Source organism: Mustela erminea, chromosome 20 (genome assembly GCF_009829155.1).
Source record: "Mustela erminea isolate mMusErm1 chromosome 20, mMusErm1.Pri, whole genome shotgun sequence".
Taxonomy (NCBI): domain Eukaryota; kingdom Metazoa; phylum Chordata; class Mammalia; order Carnivora; family Mustelidae; genus Mustela; species Mustela erminea.
In genome coordinates this window covers 34,026,635-34,048,262 of record NC_045633.1, presented here as the reverse complement: position 1 = coordinate 34,048,262, position 21,628 = coordinate 34,026,635, and the positions used below count along the sequence as shown (strand labels likewise).

General features: G+C 53.1%; 1 protein-coding gene and 1 long non-coding RNA gene across 4 annotated transcripts; one reads left to right on the top strand and one right to left on the bottom strand.

The window, feature by feature from the left end:
- Positions 1-194: 194 nt before the first annotated feature.
- Positions 195-17,051, top strand: TRIM50 (tripartite motif containing 50). Of its 3 annotated transcripts, none has more exons than XM_032328372.1 (7): positions 195-354; positions 6,875-7,285; positions 11,221-11,316; positions 12,897-13,127; positions 13,216-13,238; positions 14,467-14,591; positions 15,229-17,051. In XM_032328372.1, the coding sequence occupies exons 2-7, from the start codon at positions 6,887-6,889 to the stop codon at positions 15,816-15,818; spliced, it is 1,464 nt and encodes a 487-aa protein (XP_032184263.1). In that variant the 5' UTR covers positions 195-354; positions 6,875-6,886; the 3' UTR covers positions 15,819-17,051. The 3 variants fall into 3 exon arrangements, with proteins under 3 accessions (XP_032184263.1, XP_032184264.1, XP_032184262.1); XM_032328373.1 differs by having other exon boundaries at positions 6,733-7,285; XM_032328371.1 differs by lacking the exon at positions 195-354 and adding an exon at positions 5,363-6,277.
- Positions 17,052-20,260: 3,209 nt separating this feature from the next.
- LOC116580605 lies at positions 20,261-21,618 on the bottom strand. Its single transcript, XR_004281727.1, has 2 exons — positions 21,463-21,618; positions 20,261-20,541 (listed from the first exon to the last, which is right to left on the bottom strand). It is a non-coding gene; the product is annotated as an uncharacterized LOC116580605 (long non-coding RNA).
- Positions 21,619-21,628: the final 10 nt, after the last annotated feature.

Sequence of the window (21,628 nt, the reverse complement as noted above, 5' to 3'; positions counted from 1 at the left end):
AAGGCGGGGAGCGTGAAAGAGCTTGTGAGAGGATCACGCAGGCCGTGATGGGGCACAGCATGGGGACGTGCCGTGTGAGATGGAGCATGTGGCGGGGGCGCAGGGAGCTGATGGCGCACACGATGAAGACTTCCGCTTGGGCGGGGTGTGTGTGTGTGTGTGTGTGTGTGTGTGTGTGTGTGTGTCGGGCACGTGGTGGGGAAGCGCAGCCTTGGCGGGGCACGTGATCGGGACGCGCCGAGCGTGGGGAGGCGCGAAGCATGATGGGAGACACTGCGGCGACGCGCGCAGCGTGATGGGCCTTGTGGCGGGGCGTGCTGGGCGCCTGGCTGGAGACGCTGGTCTTGTGAGGAGGTAGGTGGAGGGAACGGCCTGAGGCGCGATGGGGAGCAGGAAGGGTTGGCCTGTGGCAAGATGGGGTTCATGGTGGGGGGATGCGGGGAATGAGAAGGGGCGCGGGGCTGGGAGGCGCAGAGTGACAAAGCGCGTGACGGGGGCGGGAGAGCGTGAAGGGGCGCGCCACCGGGAAAGCTGCGCGAGGGGGAGCCCCTGGCCGGGACCTGTGGGGCGGCGCGGGACATGGGCCACCTGGGTCGCCTGGTGGGGATGGGGGGGGCACCGGGGACAGGGGCTTCCAGGGCCCCTGACGGGAGCGCGCTGGGGAGGACAGGCTTCCAGAGACGGTCTGCTGCCGGAAGCCGTCAGGCCCCACAGAAGAGGGTTCTTTCCCCCTTTTCCGCTTTTCGTCTCTTCCTCTTTGTACGGGAGACATCTAGGCGCAGACCGGTCTTTAAAGTCCAAAAGCCGGGGCGCCTGGGGGGCTCAGGTCGTGATCCCGGGGTCCGCATCCTGCTGCTTGCCGGGCAGGAAGCCGGCTTCTGCCTCTCCCACTCGCCCTGCTTGTGTTCCCGCTCTCGCTGTGTCCCTCTCGGGCAAGTAAATGAATACAATCCTAAATCAATAAATAACGTCGAAATGCCCAGTTCCTGAGAAAACAAGGTGACATCCCTCTCCTGTCCCGTCGTTTAAGTCCACAAAATCCGGGCTTGTTCCCTGGGTGTTAGGGGATTGCGGGGTTCTTGTCTCACCGAGGGGAAGAAGGAATCTCGTGGATCCAAGAGGGTTGAAGTGAAGCGCAAGTGTGTTTTTTCCCGATTTAGCTTCTTCTTTTTTTTTTTTTTTTTAAAGATTTTATTTATTTATCAGAGAGAGAGAGGGGGAGAGAGCGAGCAGAGGCAGACAGAATGGCAGGCAGAGGCAGAGGGAGAAGCAGGCTCCCGGCCGAGCAAGGAGCCTGATGTGGGACTCGATCCCAGGACGCTGGGACCATGACCTGAGCCAAAGGCAGAGGCTTAACAAACGCTGAGCCACCCAGGCGCCCCTGAGCGTGGACTCTTGATAACACCCTCAATGACTTAATTGTTTGAGGTTTGGTCGTTTTCTAGGGTTACCCTGTAGCTGCCGAAGAAAAATACTCCCTAACATTTAGGGCCAGGTGGTCTGTTTTCTTCTCTCTTGTTCACTCTGGCTCAGCGCTTCTGCCTGCCAGGAAGAGTTTGCCAGGGACCCCCTATGTCCCCCTGCCTACCTTAACCCTTTCCTTACTCATGGGGGTGCAAAGCAAGAATGGCCCCGCCCCCTCCAGCTTGTTCCCTGGGGTCCTTCTTCGCTGGCCTGCTCCAGGACTGAGAGGTCGCCTGTCTCTCCTGCTCCAGTCTTGCCTTGACTACTGGGTTGTTTCTTCAGCTTAGATGTGTCCTAAAATGTTCCTCCTTAAATAAGCCTCCTTTATCCTATGTCTCAAAGTTGGCCCCGTTTCCTGCTCTTCACGGAAAACGCTTCACAAGAGTTGCTTCGAAGGCTTTCTCAACCGTTGTATGTCCATCATTCATTTTTCTCTTTAACCCAGTACCGCTTCAGTACCGCTTGTCCCAACGCTGTGTCACTAGCACTGCACCGAATGCCATCATGGGTAAGACGCCTCTTTATCCACAGATTGCTGGACTCTTGTCAGCGTTTGATGACCCTGATCTCTCCTTGAACGCTTTTTTCTTTTCTGTATTAGTTTTCTGTCACCGTCACAATCAATTACCAGAAAGCTAGCTGTTTAGAGCGATAGGTATTTATGATCTTACCTATTTATCACCAGTTCTGTAGGTGAGAAATCTGACAAGAGTCTCACTGGACTCAAATCAAGACCTCAGCCTTAATAGGGATTCTGCGGGAAGAACTTGAAGCCCATCCATGTTAATAAATCCAGATTTAGAGCTCTACACTTGAGGTCCCCACATCCTTGGCGGTTATCAGGTTATCAGCCCAGGGCCACATTTAGCTCCTAGAGGCCGGTTCTCCTGCCCTTGCCCCTGGGCTCCCTACAGGTCAGTTAGCAGCAGCGTGCTGTTTCTTCTCATGCTCTGAATCCTCTTGACGACTCTTCATGCCTTCCTGACTCTCGCCCAGGAAAGGTCTCTGCTGTTTTTTTTTTTTTTTTATTTAAAAAACATTTCTTTATTTTTAGAAAAAGATGGGGAGGTGCAGAGGGAGAGTGAGAATCCTCCGGCCACTCTCCACTGAGCTCGGAACCCAATGCAGGTCTCAGGACCTGGAGACTATGACCTGAGCTGAAATCAGAAGTTGGGCCCTTAACCAGCTGAGCCATCCAGTTCCCTGCTAGTAGGGAGTCCCAAAAGTTTCCTACTGTTAAGGGGTCATATGCACCTGCTTCCTGGTGACTGTATCTCTTACCTTACCAGCTGTATCTTTTCAATCACGCTCTTCTTCCTGATCTCTCTACACAGTAGCTACCTCCAGGCTCTGTTCTCGGAAGCTTGCCCTTCTCTGTTCTTAACCCCGGAGAGATCCTAGCCATTCCCACAAGTTTAAGTATGGGATGTACTTAAACAGGGAGCATATACCGGCCCAGCCTAGAGCCTCCCCCGAGCACCAGAGCACAGGGCTCCTGTGCCCAGTTGCCTTTTTCAGTGGTTTTTTTTTTTTTTTTTTAAGATTTTATTTATTTATTTGACAGAGAACACAAGTAGGCAGAGAGGCAGGCAGAGAGAGAGGAGGAAGCAGGCTCCCTGCTGAGCAGAGAGCCTGATGCGGGACTCGATCCCAGGACCCTGAGATCATGACCTGAGCCGAAGGCAGCGGCTTAACCCACTGAGCCACCCAGGTGCCCTTTCAGTGGTTCTTAAAGTGTAGTTGTCAGACAGCACCAGGGTTGTCGGGAAACTTGTTACAAATGCAAATTCTTGAGCTCACCCCTGTGCTCCTGAATCAGGAAATCGGGCCAGAAGTCAGAAGCTTGTGTTTTCACAAGCACACCAGGTGATTCTGCTTGCTGAGGTCTTCAGACCAGGGCTGAAGTCAGTTGCCCCACCTGGATGTCCTCAGGTGTCTGACTCTAGATTTTCCAACCTACTATTTCACCTTGATCAAAATTTTATGTATCAGGCTTCACTATCTATCCACCCAGGTGCTAAAGCTACTGTGTATCTATGCAGTGGCCAGAGTGCTGGTTTAAAAATACACGTCAGATGATATTTCCTTGCTTTAAAGTCCTCCAGTGGCTCCCACTGCCCTTGATATTTATGATTACTATTATTATTATTATTTTAATTTAAGTAGGCTTCACGCTGGGCCTCAACACAGGGCTCAAATTCATGACCCTGAGATCAAGGCCTGAGCTGAGATGGAGAGTCAGTTAACTGACTGAGCTGCCCAGGTGCCCCTGCCCTTGAAATTAAATCGAAACCTTCGCCCTCCTCTATGGGGCCCTCTTTGGCCACCCTACTGACCCCCTCTCCTGGCATTCCCTCTCACTATGGTCCCGCTCCTCAGGTCTCCTCTCTAGGGTAGCTTATACATACTGAACTCTTTCTAGCCTTGGAGGCTTTGCATTTACTGCCCATTGCCTGGTCTGTCCTCTGGTAGTCTTCTCAGTAGCTGGCATCTTTGAATCCTTCAGGCCTCAGCTCAGCCATCCATCCTCAAAGACACTGCCCTGCCCCTTTCTAAGTGTCTCTCAACCCGTTACCTCCTACCCTTTTTGTTCACTGCACCGTTTACTTCGGCCTAGCGTCCGATACTATGATGCCGTCTTATTTGTGATCCTGTTCCACTCCTACTACCGTAACATTACAGATTCTGAAGGGACAGAAACCTCTTTGGTCTTGTTCTCTGACGTCTCCCTAGTGCTCAGGTTGGTGCTTGGTACATAATAGGTGCTCAATAAATATCTGTTAAATTAATAAATCAGCTTTCTGCATGCCTGTGCCGGACCTTGGACTTGCTTGTCATGGACTGAGACTGTGCCCGCGGGCAGACAGGAATGCTTAGGCCTATGGCGGTTGTTTCTGCAGGTCTAGAGCTCTTCTTCCTTCCTTCCTTTTCATTCATCCAAACTGGTTTTTTTAGTATTTTGTATTTTATTCATTTAAGAGAGAAAAAGAGACCTTGTGTGCACATGATATGGGCAGAGGGGAATATGTAAAGGAATAAGTAGGCCCCCACTCCCGGGTGCGACATGGGGCTCAATCCCAAGTCCCTGTGATCATGACCTGAGCTGAAGATGCTTAAAGACAATTGAGCCACCCATGTACTCCTCTTTCTTTCTTTCTTTCTTTTTTTTAAAGATTTTATTCATTCATCTGGCAGAGATCACAAGTAGGGATAGAGGCAGGCAGATGGGCGAAGCAGGCTCCCTGCTGAGCAGAGAGCCAGATGCAGGGCTCAATCCCAGGAACCCGAGACCACGACCCGAGCCAAAGGCAGAGGCTCAAACTACTGAGCCACCCAGGCGTCCCACTTTCTTTTTAAAGATTGATTTATTGAAATGTTTGGGTGGCTGTCGGTTAAGTGTCTTCCTTCATCAGGTCATGATCCCAGGGTCCAGAGACTGTGTCCTGCACTGGGCTCCTTGCTCAGCGGGGAGCCTGCTTCTCCCTCTGCCTGCCAGTCCCCTTGCTTGTGCACACTTTCTCTGACAAATAAAATCTTAAAAAAAAATAAAAACAAGATTGATTTATTTTTAGAGAGAGTGCATACAAGTGTGGGGAGGGGCAGAGGGGGAGAATCCCCAGGCAGATTCCTTGCTGAATGTGAGCCCAACGCACATACGCTTGATCCCAGGACCCGTGAGATCTTGATCTGACTAAAAACTAAGAGTCAGAGGCTTAACCGAATGAGCCACGTAGGCACCCTTATGGCTCTTGTTTCTTTTTCTTTTTTTTTTTTCTTAAGATTTTATTTATTTATTTGTTTGTTTATTTGTCAGAGAGAGAGAATATTCAGGCAGGGGGAACAGCAGGCAGAGGGAGAAGCTGGTTCCCTGCTCGTAAAGGAGTCCTATGTGGGACTCCATCCCAGGACTCTGGGATCATGACCTTAGCTGAAGGCAGGGGCTTTAATTGAGTGAACCACCGAGGCATCCCAGAGCTCTTGTTTCTTAATGCTCTGAGAGACCCACTCCCACCTTTTTCCCCAATCAGTAATTTTTACCACAGTCCCACGCTTTGCATAGTATGTTAAGGCTATAATATTTACTGATTTTTTTTAAAGAAATGTCATCAAATTTCTAAATCTTTGAAAGATTTTATACAAAAAGTTGGTAATTCAGTAATATTGAGCAAGGAATTGAGTAAAGGAAGCACATACTGGGTAATTCTGTTTATTTGAAATTCAAAACCAGGCTACACTAATCTGTGAGGATAAGAATGAGGTTAGTAGCTATCCTGGGTTCTGCCTGGGGAGCACATAAAGTGCCTTGTGGGTGCCGGAAGCATTTGTATGTTGATGTTGAGGGTGAGTATACATTGTAATGTGTACATCAAGCATGTGGTTAAGATTTACGCCCTTTATGGAGCTTCCTTCTCAAAAAGTATATAAAAATACCGTCAAAAACAGGAAGAATCGTGCCAAAGCATGGGTCCACTCCTGTTTGGGGTCTGTAAGGTATGGCTGGGGGCCCACTCAGTCTCCCCCCTTCCTCAAACCATGGCCAAGGTGAGCACCTACATGTTGGAATTATCAGCGTTGCTGGCCAGAAGGAGGCTGCTTCCCAAGTCCCGTGATGTGGCCCGGCGTCCACCTGATTCTGAGTGACCTTGAGGACGCAGGGGTGTTGCTGGGAAAGGGGGAGGAAAGGAGCAGAGACTCAGGGTGGAGCAGGTGTTCAGCTCCAGTTCCTACAACTCTTAGTGCCTCTGCCCCATCCGCACCAGAAGAAACAAACCGAGCAGATCTGGGGGACTTCTCCACGGATTCCGAGAAGCAGGTAGTGCCTTGTGGGGGCTCTCCCTAGGTCTGCCGCCGGCTTCTGCCTTGACGCTTCTCTCCCTCAGTGCCAGTCAGCTTTCGCGGGGTCTCGGGTTCTCCGGAACAGCGTGACTAAGACCGCAGTCTCTGCTTTAGAATGACCTGGGGCGTGTTTGCTATAAATGCAGATTTCGGGGGCTCACTGGAAATATGTGAAGGGGCGACTCAGGAGTCTCTTTTAACTGCCCTTCCAACAGCTGCTCTCCAGTTTGAGAACTGACCTAGAATGTGGGAAGGAGCTTGGCTTGTTTTTGCTGTCCATTTCTGGGTCTGTGTAGCTGGAGGGCATGTTGTTGGTGTCATTCCAGATGACCTTGAAGACAGCCCTTTTTGTGTTTACCTCCAAATCTGGGTGAAAAATGTAGAATCCTGTATTTCCAAGTGAGTTTCCCCTAATTAAGCTCTTTGCTTTAGAGATAGAAAACAGACCCAGTCATAGGGGTTTGGAATCCAGGACTGGAGCATCTGTGGCAGTCGAGTTTCCAGTGGAACTTGCCCGGAGATGGGGCCCCAGGGGGTGGAGGGAGCAGGCTGAGAAAGCTGCCCTCTCTTCTAGCCGGGGCGGTGGATGGCGGGACAGGTGAGCGTGCCCGAGCTGGAGGACCGCCTTCAGTGCCCCATCTGCCTGGAGGTCTTCAAGGAGCCCATGATGCTGCAGTGTGGCCACTCCTACTGCAAGGACTGCCTGGTGTCCCTGTCCCGCCACCTGGACTCCGAGCTCCGCTGCCCGGTGTGCCGACAGGAGGTGGATAGCAGCAGCCCCCCGCCCAACGTGTCCCTGGCTCGGGTGATTGAAGCCTTACAGTTCCCTGGGCACCCAGAGCCCAAGGTCTGTGAACACCACCGGAACCCGCTCAGCCTCTTCTGTGAGAGGGACCAGGAGCTCATCTGTGGCCTCTGTGGCCTGCTGGGCTCCCACCAGCATCACCGTGTCACACCTGTCTCCACGGTCTACAGCCGCATGAAGGTGGGTGGTGAGGCTGCTGGGAGCGGGGGAGGGCGGCAGGTGCTGGCGGTCCAGGCACACACCGAGTCCAGCTCCTGCCCTCTCTGGAACCGTTGCCTGGCACAGAAAGGTCCCGGGCCAAGATGCCAGTTCCCTCCAGCCCTCTGCTGGAGCAGAACTCATAGAGCATCCATCCTCCATCGTGTTCAGAGCAGCTGCTCCAGCCTCCAGGTGCTGGGGACTCCTGGCCTGCATGAGAGTCCCCTGTCAAGCGCTAGCCCCTTCCCTTGCTCGGTTTTTCCTGGTAGATCTCATGCATATTTTGAGTGCTCCCCAGAAGACACATGAGGACAAGTGCTTTGTTTTGTTTCCTCAGGTTTTTTCTTTTTCTTTCTTCCATTTTTTTTTTAAAGATTTTAAAAAATTTATTTGACAGAGATCCCAAGTAGGCAGAGAGGCAGGCAGAGAGAGAGAGAGAGGAGGAAGGAGGCTCCCCACTGAGCGGAGAGCCTGATGCGGGGCTTGATCCCAGGACCCTGGGACCATGGCGGAGCTGAAGGCAGAGGCTTTAACCCACTGAGCCACTCAGGCGCCCCTTTTTTCTTTTTTTATAAAAGATTTTATTTATTTATTTGACAGAGACACAGCGAGAGGGGAAGCACAAGCAGGAGGAGTGGGAGAGGGAGAAGCAGGCTTCCTGCCGAGCAGGGAGCCCAGTATGGGGCTTGAACCCAGGACCCTGGGGTCATGATCTGAGCGGAAGGCAGCTGCCTAACTGACTGAGCCACTCAGGCGCCCCTCCTCAGGTATTTTCATGTCTAGCACCATGCCTAGCAGGTAGCAAAATCTTAAAGCATATTTGAAGATAGAGTGGATTCCTGTCCTTGTGGACTTTCGCCTCAGATCTGATGATGATGATACCGTCTTAGGTAAATACAATGATTTAAGATTTATGAATGGGGTGGAGGTATCATTGTATGTTACAAATGAGGAAACCGGCTCGGAGAAGGTAAGGTCCTACAGCTTGTCAGTGGCAGAGTGTGGACTCAAACTGTGGCTAGTTTTTTTCCGTTGCCAGCAGATCAAAGGAGGGCAGGAAGGAGTCTTGGAAGTGAGCTGCTGGAGGGCATCTGCACAGTGGGAGGAGGGACGGAGAGTAAAGGTCAGCAATGACAACATACAGGCGATGGGGCAGAAGAAAGAAAGAGCCTGGAGATCTGAAGGCAGAGTTCCAGGGGTTCCTGGCTGAGCGCCCGGGGGAGCCTTTGTTTGCTTCTCCAGTCCTGGAAGACAAGTATGAAACATGCACAGGGCCAGCGCAGCCATCCAGCAGCCCCTCTTGCCCATAGAGGTTTACGTGGCATCTAACGTGTGCTCAGTGTTGTGCTAGAGCCCGTGGTACGAGGTTGGGCAAGAGGTTTGGCCCACCCTGGGGGAGCTCACAGCCTGGGGGTCTGGCAGAGAATAGCATGTGTCGGGTGCTACTGTCAGGGTTAAGGACAGGCGATGGAGAGACCGTCTCGAATGTAGCTCCTGCATGGTCTCAGGTGGTCAGGGAAGGTTTCCTGGAGGAAGCAGACCGCTAAACCAAGACCTGAAGCAAAGGAGGAAAAAAGGGGGAGGAAAGCATTCCCTGTGTAAGGACAGCCCTGCAAGAGATCAGGAGGGAGGGGTGTTTAAGAAATGGTAGGTTGTTCCTTTGAGCTCAGGGGAGAGTTAGGTACGTGGAAGCCAGGTCATGGTAAGGTTGTGTGGCATGTGAAGGGATTTGTAGTTTATTCAGAGGACCATCCTGGCTGGGGGTGGCAGTTGGGATGTGGTCCGAGCACTCTGCTGGAGAGTGGACTGGAGAGCGAGGCTGGGGGTGGGTAGGAGACTGGGAGTAATGAGATAGGGGTGGTGATCGAAGCCGCAGGCGGGGAGACGACCCACCAGAAGAGCCTGCAGCGTGATAGGGAAGACACAGAGGATGGGTTTAAGATTCAGGCAAGTAGGGGCGCCTGGGTGGCTCAGTGGGTGAAAGCCTCTGCCTTTGGCTCAGGTCATGATCCCAGGGTCCTGGGATCGAGCCCCACATCGGGCTATCTGCTCCACGGGGAGCCTGCTTCCTCCTCTCTCTCTGCCTGCCTCTCTGCCTACTTGTGATCTCTGTCTATCAAATAAATAAATAAAATCTTAAAAAAAAAAGATTCAGGTAAGGAGAGCACCCCAAAAGGGGCAGAAAGAATCAACAGAGAGTAGGAACATGGCTGACTCTAGCTTCCTGGAAATCAGAGCAGAGCATTTTAATGAGAACAAGATCACTTGTGTGAAATGCCTGCTGAGGACTGGAAAGAGTCTGTTAGATTTAGCAGGAATGATTGCTTATCTTGGCAAGAGTAGTTTTAGTGGAGTGTGAGAGGTGGAAGCCAAATTGCAGTGCAGTGACCCCGAGCCCGTGTCTTACTAGCCCCGGGAGGAGGGAAACACACGGGAGCTTCATCATTTCTAGCCTGGAGCCTGGGACTGCTTGGGTCCTGGTTTTAGATGTGGGTGTTTGTGATCTTGTGATGCAACAAAATCCTGTTCCTGTATTGGATTCCTTTCCTACGTTTCTGTTTTCCTCCTGTTGATTGAGATCTTGAGGTGGTTTATTTGTATGATTCTTTTTCTTCTCCCGGTGACCCAGTTTGATGGGCAAAGACAAAAAGAACTAATCTCATCTCTCTGTGCCTCAGGAGAATTACCACTGGAATTCTGTCCCCGGGTTGCTGTGAGATCTGATGCCTCATTATCCAGAGCAAGACCCTGGGTCCATTTACCCTACACTGGCATTCTTCTTCTTCTTTTTTAAAGATTTTATTTATTTGACAGAGAGCAGGAGCCCACAAGCAGGGGGAGTGGCAGAGGGAGAGGGGAAAGTAGGCTCCCCGCTGAGCAGGGAGCCCGATGTGGGGCTCGATCCCAGGACCCTGAGATCATGACCTGAGCCGAAGGCAGAGACTCAACCCACTGAGCCTCTCAGGTGTCCCCCGGCTTTATTCTTTATTCAGCTCCTTTCCTGAAAGGATTTTGTAGCTGGTTTGTCCGTCCATCCCTCCCTCCCCCTTCCTCCCTCTCCCCCGGCCCCCACTCTCTTTCTTTCTATTTATTTTTAAATAATGTCTGCACCCAGTGTGGGGCTTGGACTCGCAACCAAGAGATCAAGAGTCACATGTTCTTCCAACTCAGCTAGCCAGGCGCCCCTTTTGCCACTGATTTCTGCTTGGAACTATCTAAGCCAGAGACCGTGTACGTTCCATGGGCACAGACCAGCAGGGTTCCCTTTAAGTAGTGCCGCTGAATGGGGGTCCGGGTGGTCCTGGTCGAACCCTTAAGACTCTTAGATTTGAGGCCAGGGAAGCCCAGGAGAAGTGAGTTTACTTCAGCCGGGGGAGGCCCCAAATCCAGGCGGGGCCCAAGTCTTCCAAGGAAGAGTTCAGGTCTTTATAGGGCGTGGGGAATCCCCAGGTACAAGCTGGGCAACCATATGCATGACTCGCCTCCCTGGGGGCCAACTTTTGGTGTTATCTTGATCACATGCCTATTGACTGTTGATCTCCGGGGGACCAGGAGTTGGGTTGGTGGCCAGCATAGCATTCAGGGAGCGTCGGCTTCAGGTGGGTCATCGCCCCTCTTGGATGCTGTGTGGTGCCTTCTAGGTGGACGGTGTTTAGCGTCCATCGCCGTGTCCTGAGGAGGGATGATCTGGAGATCCTTTTCTGTCTGGGTAATCCCTGCCCTCAGTGTAGAACATTCTTGAATAATCCTAACTTGTTTTGGAGTCAAGAGTGCTCGGGTAGCTCTTTCCCTGGTTCCACTGGGAGTGCCTACGGCCACTGGGATGCTCCCTGGAAGGGTGAAGCCGGGGCTCGCCCCAAAGAGCTGAGAAGCTGAAGGGGGGCGCCGCTCACCAGGCCACGGTGTGTCGCCTGCAGGAGGAGCTGGCGGCTCTCATCTCCGACCTGAAGCAGGAGCAGAAGAAGGTGGACGAGCATATTGCCAAGCTGGGCAACAACCGGACCCGCATTGTCGTGAGTGCCTTTCCCTGCACCCTTCCCCGGGGGCTGGCCGCCTTCCGTCTCCTGCGGAGCTCAGAACTCTTCGATCTTCCCAAAACTCCATGCTTTCGTGCAAAGCCGGGATTCAGAGCCTTCCAGGGCAGAGTGGGGAAAAGGGCAAGTGCCCTCGGGGGAATGAGCTCAGTTGTTAGGACTCTGTCCAAGTTGGCCTTGTCCCTCGTGTCCTTGGGAATGAGATAACAAGAACCTACGTCCCAGAGGTAAACAGCTCGAAGTGTGGGCATGACTCTCGTGCCCTCAGTGTCTGTCTGACCTTGATGGTGTGTGTGGTGCCTGCCCAGTACCTCGGAGCAGAGGTGTGGAATGGCTTGGTGGTTTTCTGCTTTTCCCGGGTGACAGGCGCACTGGGGCTGGGAAGTGTTCTGAAAAAGATTCACGGCAGCTACGCTCTCAGTTTTGAAAGAGAAAAGGCACTTTACCGAGAGTATAAAAATCTAGTAGAAACAGAAAGAAAAGGGAAATTGCGCATTGATGAGGGCATGGTCATCGTAAAGGAGAATCAGACAGCGTTACACTGGGCGCTTAAATCATCCAGCCTCATTTGCTGGGGAGGCCCCATGGAGATAGCCAGGCTGGAGTCCTGATAGAGCGGCCTGGGCCGAGCATCCTACCCGCGGGCGGGTGAGAGTTCCAACTGACCATACCCATAAGGGCTGTATTTATAGGGCAACTGAAGTTAAACGTTTGTTCACCAACGTGCGGTTTGGAGCGAGCTGCATTCCTGCGTGCACATGTCTCTGCACGCTGGGTGCGCTTGCCGCTTCTCCCAGATTCCGTTCCAGGGCGCCAGCCCAGCCTGGCGCTGGAGGGGACGTAGGCAGGATTTACAGCTCTTGTGTCCAGACCAGAAGGGCCACTTCTGACCCGACAGCCACCTAATGTCCACTAATCAGGCTCCCAAGGTCACTTGCGCAGCGCGAGTCTCACAAACGACATTCTTCCCGCCTGGGCGTAAGCTCAGGTCGGCGGGTAGTGGCCGGCTATGCAGGACACATCCCAGAAAGTTCCATCCACACAGTCCAGGGGCGTGTGGAGCCCCAGCTCTTCTGGCAGTTGTGAAACAGGAGCAGAAGGCCAGTGTCCCCTGAGTCTTCTCGGTTAACCGCCCCACCTCAGAGGTGGCCCAGTGGAGGCTGGACTCAGGGTCTCACACGGAATCCGGCTGTCTAAAGTCTGCTGTCCCAGAGCCTCGCGGACTTTTTTCAGTTGTGGATCCTGTACTGAAGCTGAACTGCTTTGCACGTGCAGTAGTTAGGGTAGATGTGAGCAGAGCCAGTATGTTTGAAAGGGGAGCCCAGGCCAGTCTCCCCCCCACCCCCCCCACCTCTGTTGCCCTCCCCCGGCCGCACATGGGAGGCCCAGGCACGGTGCGAACACAGGGCAGGAGTGAGCCCTGCGGCTCCACTCCGAGATGCAGCTGCAGTTGGAGGCCCAGGAAGGCCTCAGCTGCCCTGGCCTAGGGACGCCGATGCCAGCCATAGCCGGCGGTTCTGGTGGAGGCTCCAGCTTTGACCAGCTCCTCCTCGTCGCAGAATGAATCGGACATCTTCAGCTGGGTGATTCGTCGCGAGTTCCAGGAGCTGCACCACCTGGTGGATGAGGAGAAGGCCCGCTGCCTGGAGGGGTTGGAAGGTCATACCCGTGGTCTTGTGGCCTCCCTGGACATGCAGCTAGAACAGGCCCAGGGCACTCAGGAGCGGCTGGTCCAGGCCGAGCGCGTCTTGGAGCAGTTCAGTAATGAGAGTCACCACGATTTCATCCGGGTGAGTGGACAAGGGAGTGTCCCCCATGCCGAGGCCTGCAGTTCCAAGAGCTTCCCCCATGCCATAACCCTTCTGTCTTGTCTTCCAGAAGTATCACTCCGTGGCCTCCAGGTAATAACCTCAGAGGGAGCTCTAGGCTTGGATCTGGTGGCTCCTCTCCACATACCGGTGCCTTGGCAGCAAATGCCCGCATATGGCTCTGTCCTGAGTGCAGGGAACCCTGCCTTTAAGGCTCTCAAAGACTGATGGGCGGCAGAAGACGAACTGTGGTTACATCACTGTGGGTACCTAAAACCAGAGAAGTCCACACAAGCTACAGAAATAACAGGACAAGGTGACCGGGGTTGCAGGTGGGGGGAATTGGCAGAGCTGACACACAGGTGGACAGGATTGGGGCAGAGGACAGGTGCTGACCAGGCAAGCAGAGTGGGGAAAGGTCACGGGAAAAGGTGAAGTAGGGTGTGGGGCTGGGATAAAATGTGTGCCGCAGGGCAGAACAGGCAACGAATGGGAGACGTCAGAGCCGGAAGGAGGGGCTGCGAATCCTGAACCATGGCTCCTGGGAAGGGGTTGAACCCATGTTCTAGTCCCAGGAAATGAATAACCACGCAGTTCTTGGCCTTCTTCGGGCCCTGATTGTGAGAGTGTCTGTGGTTTTTCTATCTTTTTTTTTTTTAAGATTTTATTTATTCATTTGACAGAGATCACAAGTAGGCAGAGAGGCAGGCAGAGAGAGAGAGGAGGAAGCAGGCTGCCTGCCAAGCAGAGAGCCTGACATGGGGCTCGATCCCAGGACTTTGGGATCATGACCTGAGCTTAAGGCAGAGGCCTTAACTCACTGAGCCACCCAGGTGCCGCCTCCGTGGTTCTTCAAATGTCCTTCAGTCTTAAGGACAGGTGGGTTAGGAACATTGGACAGTGAAGCTGATTGGGAGCAGGTGTGCACTCCAGCTGTGGCTAGGGACCAGGGTTGCCCAGTTTAGGGAAGGTAGGGCAGCAGTCCTCAAATGTTACTGTGCATCAGGACCACCTGGAGGGCTCATTACATCCCATCATCGGGCTCCAGGCGTCGCTTTCTGATTCAGCAGCTCTGGGATGCGACCTGAGAAGTTTGCATTTCTAGCAAGCCCCCAGGTGACGCTCCTGGTCTTGGGCCCGCTCGCCCTGATGTGGTGTTTCCCCTTCCAGGAAGGGAGCAGGGGCTCAGGGCGGGGGGACGGGAGGAAGTGACCGGCATCTCGAGTGCACAGTCTGCTGAGCTGCATTGTTGGACTTGGGTAAGGGTGAAGGGGTGGGGTTGGCGTGCAGCTCCTCCATCGTGGTGAACTGTCCCCCTCAGCGCAGAGCTCCAGCAGGCCCGGCCTCTGGAGGGCACCTTCAGCCCCATCTCCTTCAAGCCAGGCCTCCACCAGGCTGACATCAAGCTGACCGTGTGGAAGAGGCTCTTCCGAAAGGTTCTGCCAGGTGAGGCTCCGTCCCTTCTCTCTGCTGAGGACTGCCCTGCAGGGGGCGCGCGGAAGCCGGGAAGGGTATTTGCGTGGGTTAGTGGCGAGAGCTTGGCTTTGGGGTTCCACCAGAAATGCTGGGTTCAAGCTCAGCTCCAGCTCTTACTGGCTAAAGACAAGTTGTGTAATTATAAAAAATAAATAAATAAATAAAGATTTTATTAAAGGGCAAGCCCTCAAGTTGGGGAAGGGGTAGAAGGAGAGAGAATCCCAAGCAGACGGACGCCCTGCTGAGCGTGGAGCCTGACATTGGGCTTGATCTCACACCCTGAGACCATGACCTGAGCCGAAATCAGGAGTGGGACACTTAATGGGCTGAGCCACTCAGGCGCCCCTGGTGCAGCCCTTTTCCTCAGCCAGAGCGCCTCCTTCACGGCAGTCCATTTTCCCACCCTTCCGGAATTGTTCTTGTGTTCAGCAGACATCCTTAGGGTTGCGTGTTCTGTGCCTGGCGCCTTCCTCGAAGTGCGCTCAGACACAGGGAGGGGCCGTTGTGGTTCCTCCCCTGCGGAGCTCGGGGCCTCCAGTCAGACTTCTTTGTGGAGGCATATGCCGCCTTCTGTGTAGCTTGAGAACGCTTCTTTGATCTTTCTCAGCCCCGGAGTCCCTCAAGCTAGACCCTGCCACCGCCCACCCCCTCCTGGAACTCTCCAAGGGCAACACGGTGGTGCAGTGCGGCCTCCTGGCCCAGCGGCGGGCCAGCCAGCCGGAGCGCTTTGACTACAGTACGTGCGTCCTGGCCAGCCGGGGCTTCTCCTGGGGCCGCCACTACTGGGAGGTCGTGGTGGGCAACAAGAGCGACTGGCGCCTGGGGGTCATCAAGGGCACGGCCAGTCGCAAGGGCAAGCTGAGCAAGTCCCCGGAGAACGGCGTGTGGCTCATCGGCCTGAAGGAGGGCCGCGTGTATGAGGCCTTCAGCTGCCCCCGGGTGCCCCTGCCTGTGGCCGGCCACCCGCACCGCATCGGCGTCTACTTGCACTACGAACGCGGAGAGCTCACGTTCTTCGATGCTGACCGCCCCGACGACCTGCGGCTGCTCTACACGTTCCAGGCTGACTTCCAGGGCAAGCTCTACCCCATCCTGGACACGTGCTGGCACGAAAGGGGCAGCAACACCCTCCCGATGGTGCTGTCCCCGCCCAGCGGGCCTGCCCACCTCAGCCCCCTGCAGCCCACCAAGCTGTAGGGCTGCTGGTGGGTCTGCTGGGTTCAGCCAGCCGTGATGACATTCTTTACTGTTTGGGAAAGTCTTCCTGCTTGTTGTTCCTGGAAACATCTCATGATAAGAAGAAAAGGACCCCCATTCCTTCCCTGTCAGCCAGGGGCATATTTATTAACCTTTTTGCCGGATTATTCACCTGCTTACTAACCAACAGAACCAGGCCGTGGTGTCTGTGAGTCAAGATCGGCTTCCCTCCATCCCTCCAAACCATGCCTTCTGCCCAGTACTCGTTCAACAGAAGGTGGGAACATTCCCACATCTCATTTCTCTTTGTCATCATGAACTTACGGATATCGTGACCTTATCTTTCTCTTTGCAAATCTTTGCAAATACTAAGTGCTCTGCGTACGTACTGGCTTATGCTCAGGTCTTTAAAAGCAGCTCCAGCCTGTGGTCAGCCGGAAGTCCCCTCTACCCTGGGCTGGCTGGTCTGTGGTTGGTCGCATCAGTCCCCCCGTGACTGCTGTCTTCAAACACCTCTGCACATCTCCCTCTGCCCTCTCCATTAGTTGAGAGGGAAATAACACTTCAGGGCAGAAGCAAGTAGGGTCCCAGGGGGTGTGGCCTATCCCCGAAAGCTGCTGGGCACATGGGAGTCGGCCCAGAGCCCCCATCTGTTCATGGCTGCAGCTGATGGTGTCCACTCCAGACCAAAGCTGGGACAGCTGAGTTCTAGCCCAAGAATCTGGAAGTTGGAAGAGTCCTCCAACTCCGCTGGGCTGAGTCATCTGAGACCTGGTGCTTTAGAGGCGTTCCTCAGTCTTGTGCCACTGAGCTCTGTGGAGCTGCCTGGGCGACTTCCCTGGGGAATGGCTCTGTCCTAGGGCCCTGGCGCTTACCCCCGTGGGCCACACAGGCAGAGGCCTGACCTGCAGCCCGAGTGATCCTCTGGGAAGCTGGAGGATGGGAGGCACTGACTTCATCCCGCGGGGGACCATCAGGAGCGGTCGCCTCCCAGGCTCTGATAAGTGTGAAACTTCCTGTGCCGCCTCCCTCCGAGTAGAGCTGTAGATTGATCGTAAAACCGCTTAACTGCGTCTCGAACGGACTTCTCAGCCACGGGAAGTCCCCATGCCCTGTCGTAGTCCTCCTGTTGTGGGCACCAGGGACCACATGGAGCTGGCACATTTGGCAAATCTGCCTATGGAAGTAAGAAGCTGTCTGAATTAAAAGGTGCTTGTATCTTTACTGGCTGAATCTGTTGGGCCTTGGCCTTGGTGGTTGCTGTTAGACACCTTGGGCGGTGGTGGTTGACACCTTGCGGACCTGGTTTTCGGCTGCGCAGCTCTTCAATTCCATGACCTGGCTGAAGGTCCCGGCCCTGTATATCCACTGTCCCTCGGCGCTCCCTTCTCCACCCAGTTCTGGGTCCTGGGAGACTGGCCCCAAAGGAATGCGAAACCCTCTGGCTTCCTGCTGGGTTCAGGGGAGGGGAGGGACTGGCAGGAGATCCAAGGGCAGGAAAGGGAGTTCAAGTGCTTGTTTTTCAGGTTTCCTGCCTGCTGGGCTGTGGGCTGGCAGCTTTCCTCACCTAAGGGTCCTTGGCAGGTGGCTCCTTCCTCTGTCGCTCTTCCTGTCCTGCAGGCCTGGCAGTGAGCAGTGCTGTCTGTCCACGGCCCTGAGTACAGCGTCACCTCTAGTTTCCTTGAACCCCGACCATCCCTCTGTAAAGACTCCCTAAGTTCACCTCAACCACATTGTGCGCTCGCCTCTGCCCCCGCCGGATGCCAGCAGACACCGTGGTGTACCTGTGCGCTCACTCAGTAACTCCCGCCATGCGTTTCGCTGCCCAGAGGTCCGTGCTTGTGCTTGGAACCAAGAGGTCCATTCAGTGTGGAGGAGGCAGACGAGAGAGCAGTCCCTTCGTTCTGAGGACTGGCATGTGAGCTGAGAGAAGCGGACATCGAGCAGAGAAGAGCTTTGGGGCGTCCAGTCCAGGGAGGGATGCTGCAGCCGGAGCCGGGCCGGGGAGGGCCGTGGGTGCTGCTCTAGAGCATATGACCTATTCTGTAGTCCTGACAGCGTGGGAGCGCGAGAGCCTGCTCGGGGGGGAAAACTAGCCGGTGGGAAGGAGGCCGGAGATGGGACAGCAGAGCCGAAGCAGCTTAGAGCAGGGCTGCCAACGGAACGGAGAGGTGATGGGAGAACCGGGAGGGTGTGCCGGCGGCGGGGGTGGCGGAGTCCGCAGCAGAGGAGCTGTGCCCTGCGGTGCCGCGACGCCCCAGCCTCAGCAGGCGAGGCCTGAGGAGTATTTGGAGCTTCTTGGTGGCTTTGGAGGAAGCGGTGTCTGTGGACTAGTGTAGGAGACAGACTGCAGGGAGTTACGTAGCACGTGAGGAAGAAGGGAAGGCGGTCACTGCTGATTTTTGTTTAAAGCCGCTGGATGGGGAAGGGGACAAAGCAGAGTCAGTAGTTTGAGAGAAGGGGGGATTAAGAGAAGGCATTTGTAGGGTAGAGGAGGCTAAAACGGTTGTCCTACAGAAATACACAGGAGCCACGTATGCAGGTTGAAGTTTTCTTAGTGGTCACGTATTAGACATTAAAAGGCACAGGTCACCTAGCGTCCACATCTTGGCTTCTAAGAGCCATTCACCGATGGAGAGGAACCAGGGCTCCTTGGGTAAATGGCTGGTTCTGGGATTGGGACAGGAAACACGCTGAGCAGGGAGCTGCTGGCAGTGCCCGGAAGCACTCACAAACAAGGGTGTGAAAACCCTACAATAAGAGAGGCCTTTCAAAGGGACACAGGGAGCCAACTGAAAGCACTCCCAGTGCCAAAATGGGAAAAAGTTGAGCGACAGAATAAAATAGTATGTGTTTCCCCACTGTCAGTAGGTAGAGAGTTTCTGTGCAATTTACTTCATGCTTTGAGTTGTCGTTCGCTGAAGCGGAGTAATGAGAAGCAGCGATGACCATTACTTTATGTGGAAATATTTAACATTCCCAGACACCCCAAATTAACTGCTTTTAAGCTTCTCTTACCTTCGGCTACATCTTGCAAGTGGACGCACACGGTTGATCAAGGTAAAGCACAGTTGAGAGCTATAGAGGCCGATGCTGAGAGGCGGAGGGCGGAGGGCTGGGCAGCCCCTCTGCCCTGGCACAGGGTGCGCGCTGCGTCTACGGGGGCTTGTGGCAAGACAGTACTATTTTTACTTTTCCTCTTTTTCAATAAAGTGAGAATTCTCTTAGGCTTTCTTTCAGTTAGCGAAAACAGGTACTACTGTAGGTTTTTCGTAAAATGAAGTGGTGTTAATGCAAATTTTCAAAAGGTGGGGGATGGGGACGCCTGGGTGGCTCAGTTGGTTGGACGACTGCCTTCACCTCAGGTCATGATCCCAGAGTCAAGGGATCGAGTCCGGCATCGGGCTCCCTGCTCCACGGGGAGTCTGCTTCTCTCTCTGACCTTCTCCTAGCCAATGTTCTCTCTCACTGTCTCTCTCTCAAATAAATAAATAAATAAAGGTGGGGGATGGGGCGTCTGGGTGGCTCAGTCAGTTGAGCATCAAACTCTTGATCTCAGCTCAGGCCTTGATCTCAGAGAGGTGAAATCAGCCCCACACGGGGCTCCATGCTGGGTGTGGAACATACTTTAAAAAGAGCAGGGGAGGGGCGCCTGGGTGGCTCAGTGGGTTAAAGCCTCTGCCTTCGGCTCAGGTCATGATCTCAGGGTCCTAGGATCGAGCCCCGCTTCGGGCTCTCTGCTCAGCGGGGAGCCTGCTTCCCTTCCTCTCTCTGCCTGCCTCTCTGCCTGCCTCTCTGCCTACCTGTGATCTCTGTCTGTCAAATAAATAAAATCTTAAAAATAAAGAAATAAAGCAGGGGATTCCTGTACTGAATTACAACTCAAGATATGAAGTAAATATTCATGAGTCCATAATGGTAAGTGGCTAATTAAATAAAGCTGGAAGAAGAGAGAATTCTGCAGAATTCCAAATAATTTATGTACCTACTTTGCCCTCAGAAAGGGAGAGTGTTAATCCCTACTCTTTAAAGGGCGGACTATACATAGTGACTCCTTCCTAGAGGGAACAGAGGGATAAAGACTAGTTTACAGTGGAGAAAGATGAAGAACTACTTTAGCCAGGTGATCAAGGTAAGCATCAACAGTCAAGGTCACGCTCATACTATATGCCCTTGATGTGATCTGATGAGGATGGTACATTACCTGTAGTCTTCCAAATACTCATTAAACCAGTCTGGTCACGAGAAAAAAAAATCAGACAAATCCCAATGAAGAGACATTCTACAAAACACTGACCAGGATTTCTCAAAACCATCAAGGTCATCAAAAACCAGGAAAGTCTGAGAAATCGTCACAGCCAAGGAGATATGACACCTGAATTTAACGTGGCGTCTTAGATGGTACTGAAGAACAGAAAATAGTCATTAGGTAAAAGCCAAGAAAATCTGAATCCTCTATGGACTTTATTAATATCGATGCACCTGTTAACCATTCACCTGAAGGAGTGGGGATTGGGATTGTTTTAGGGTGGATTACGTGAACAGCTACTGGCTGTCCACGCCAGTTTGTACACCGCTCATTCCCTCCTTCCGTCACGCAGCAGATGCTAGGTCCTTACTGCGAGAACACTGGTTTGGGAGGTACAGATAGGTGAGGGTCAAAAAGGATTTGCCCTCGTGGAGCCAGCTAGAGAATAAATCATGACTGCAGCTGGAACAGGTGCTATGAAGAAAACAAAATAGATGTTACTCAGTTGGGAGTGGGGTTTCCACTCAAAGATCACTATTAATCCACCTAGAGCTACAGGACTGGGTGAAGCGTTTAAACAACAATTTGGATGTAGACTAGAGTCAACCTCCTTGCAAAATGCTGAGGTGCTGTTGGTGCTACAGAGAATGCACAGGCAGGTGTATTCTGGTCCACGGAGGCCTGTCCACTTGAATGCTTGAGAATCTCATGTATTGGATTGATTCAATCAAATTAATGTGTACCAGTAATCCCATGAGTGCTGGGGGACAGAAGCAAATCCTACAAAATCCCTGTCCTCCCAGAGATCCGCTGGGGAAATTACTATAAAGGAATTATTACAATGCACAAAAAGCCCACCATTTGGAAACAAAGTGCTCTTCCTCACATCATGTGCCAAACTGAATTCTAAATGGTTAAAGATTTAAGTGTGGAAAAAAAATGAAGCCATAGTGATTGCTATATTGTAAAGGTGTGAAGAAGCGGTTCCAAGTATGACATCAAAGGCAGAAACCACATTTTTAAAAAATATGAAAACCGGCCCCAAACTATAAACATTAAAAAACAACAGTAGGAGCGTCTGGGTGGCTCAGTGGGTTAAAGCCTCTGCCTTCTGCTCAGGTCATGATCTCAGGGTCCTGGGATCGAGCCCCGCATCGGGCTCTCTGCTCAGCGGGGAGCCTGCTTCCCCCTCTCTCTGCCTACTTGTGATCTCTCTCTGCCAAATAAATAAAATCTTTAAAAAAGCTTAAAAAGTGTTTTAAAACAACAGTAAACTGTAAAAAGTATACCTAATAGGAGGTATATATTGTTAATAAACAGAGGACAGAGATGGAGGGAGTGACCAAGAGACACTAACGTAACAGAACACAAAGGATCAATAAGCACAATATCAACCTCTGTAACAAAACAGCAGGGAAGCGCCTGTCAGACTGGAAAAGATCGGAAACAGAAGCGGTGCGAAGAGGAGCGGGAAACCGCTCTCCCATAGCTTCACTTCACGCGGGGCTCGGGAGTCCTGAAAGGGCACGAGGGTTTCCGGGTCGAGAGTCCGCGCCCTTTG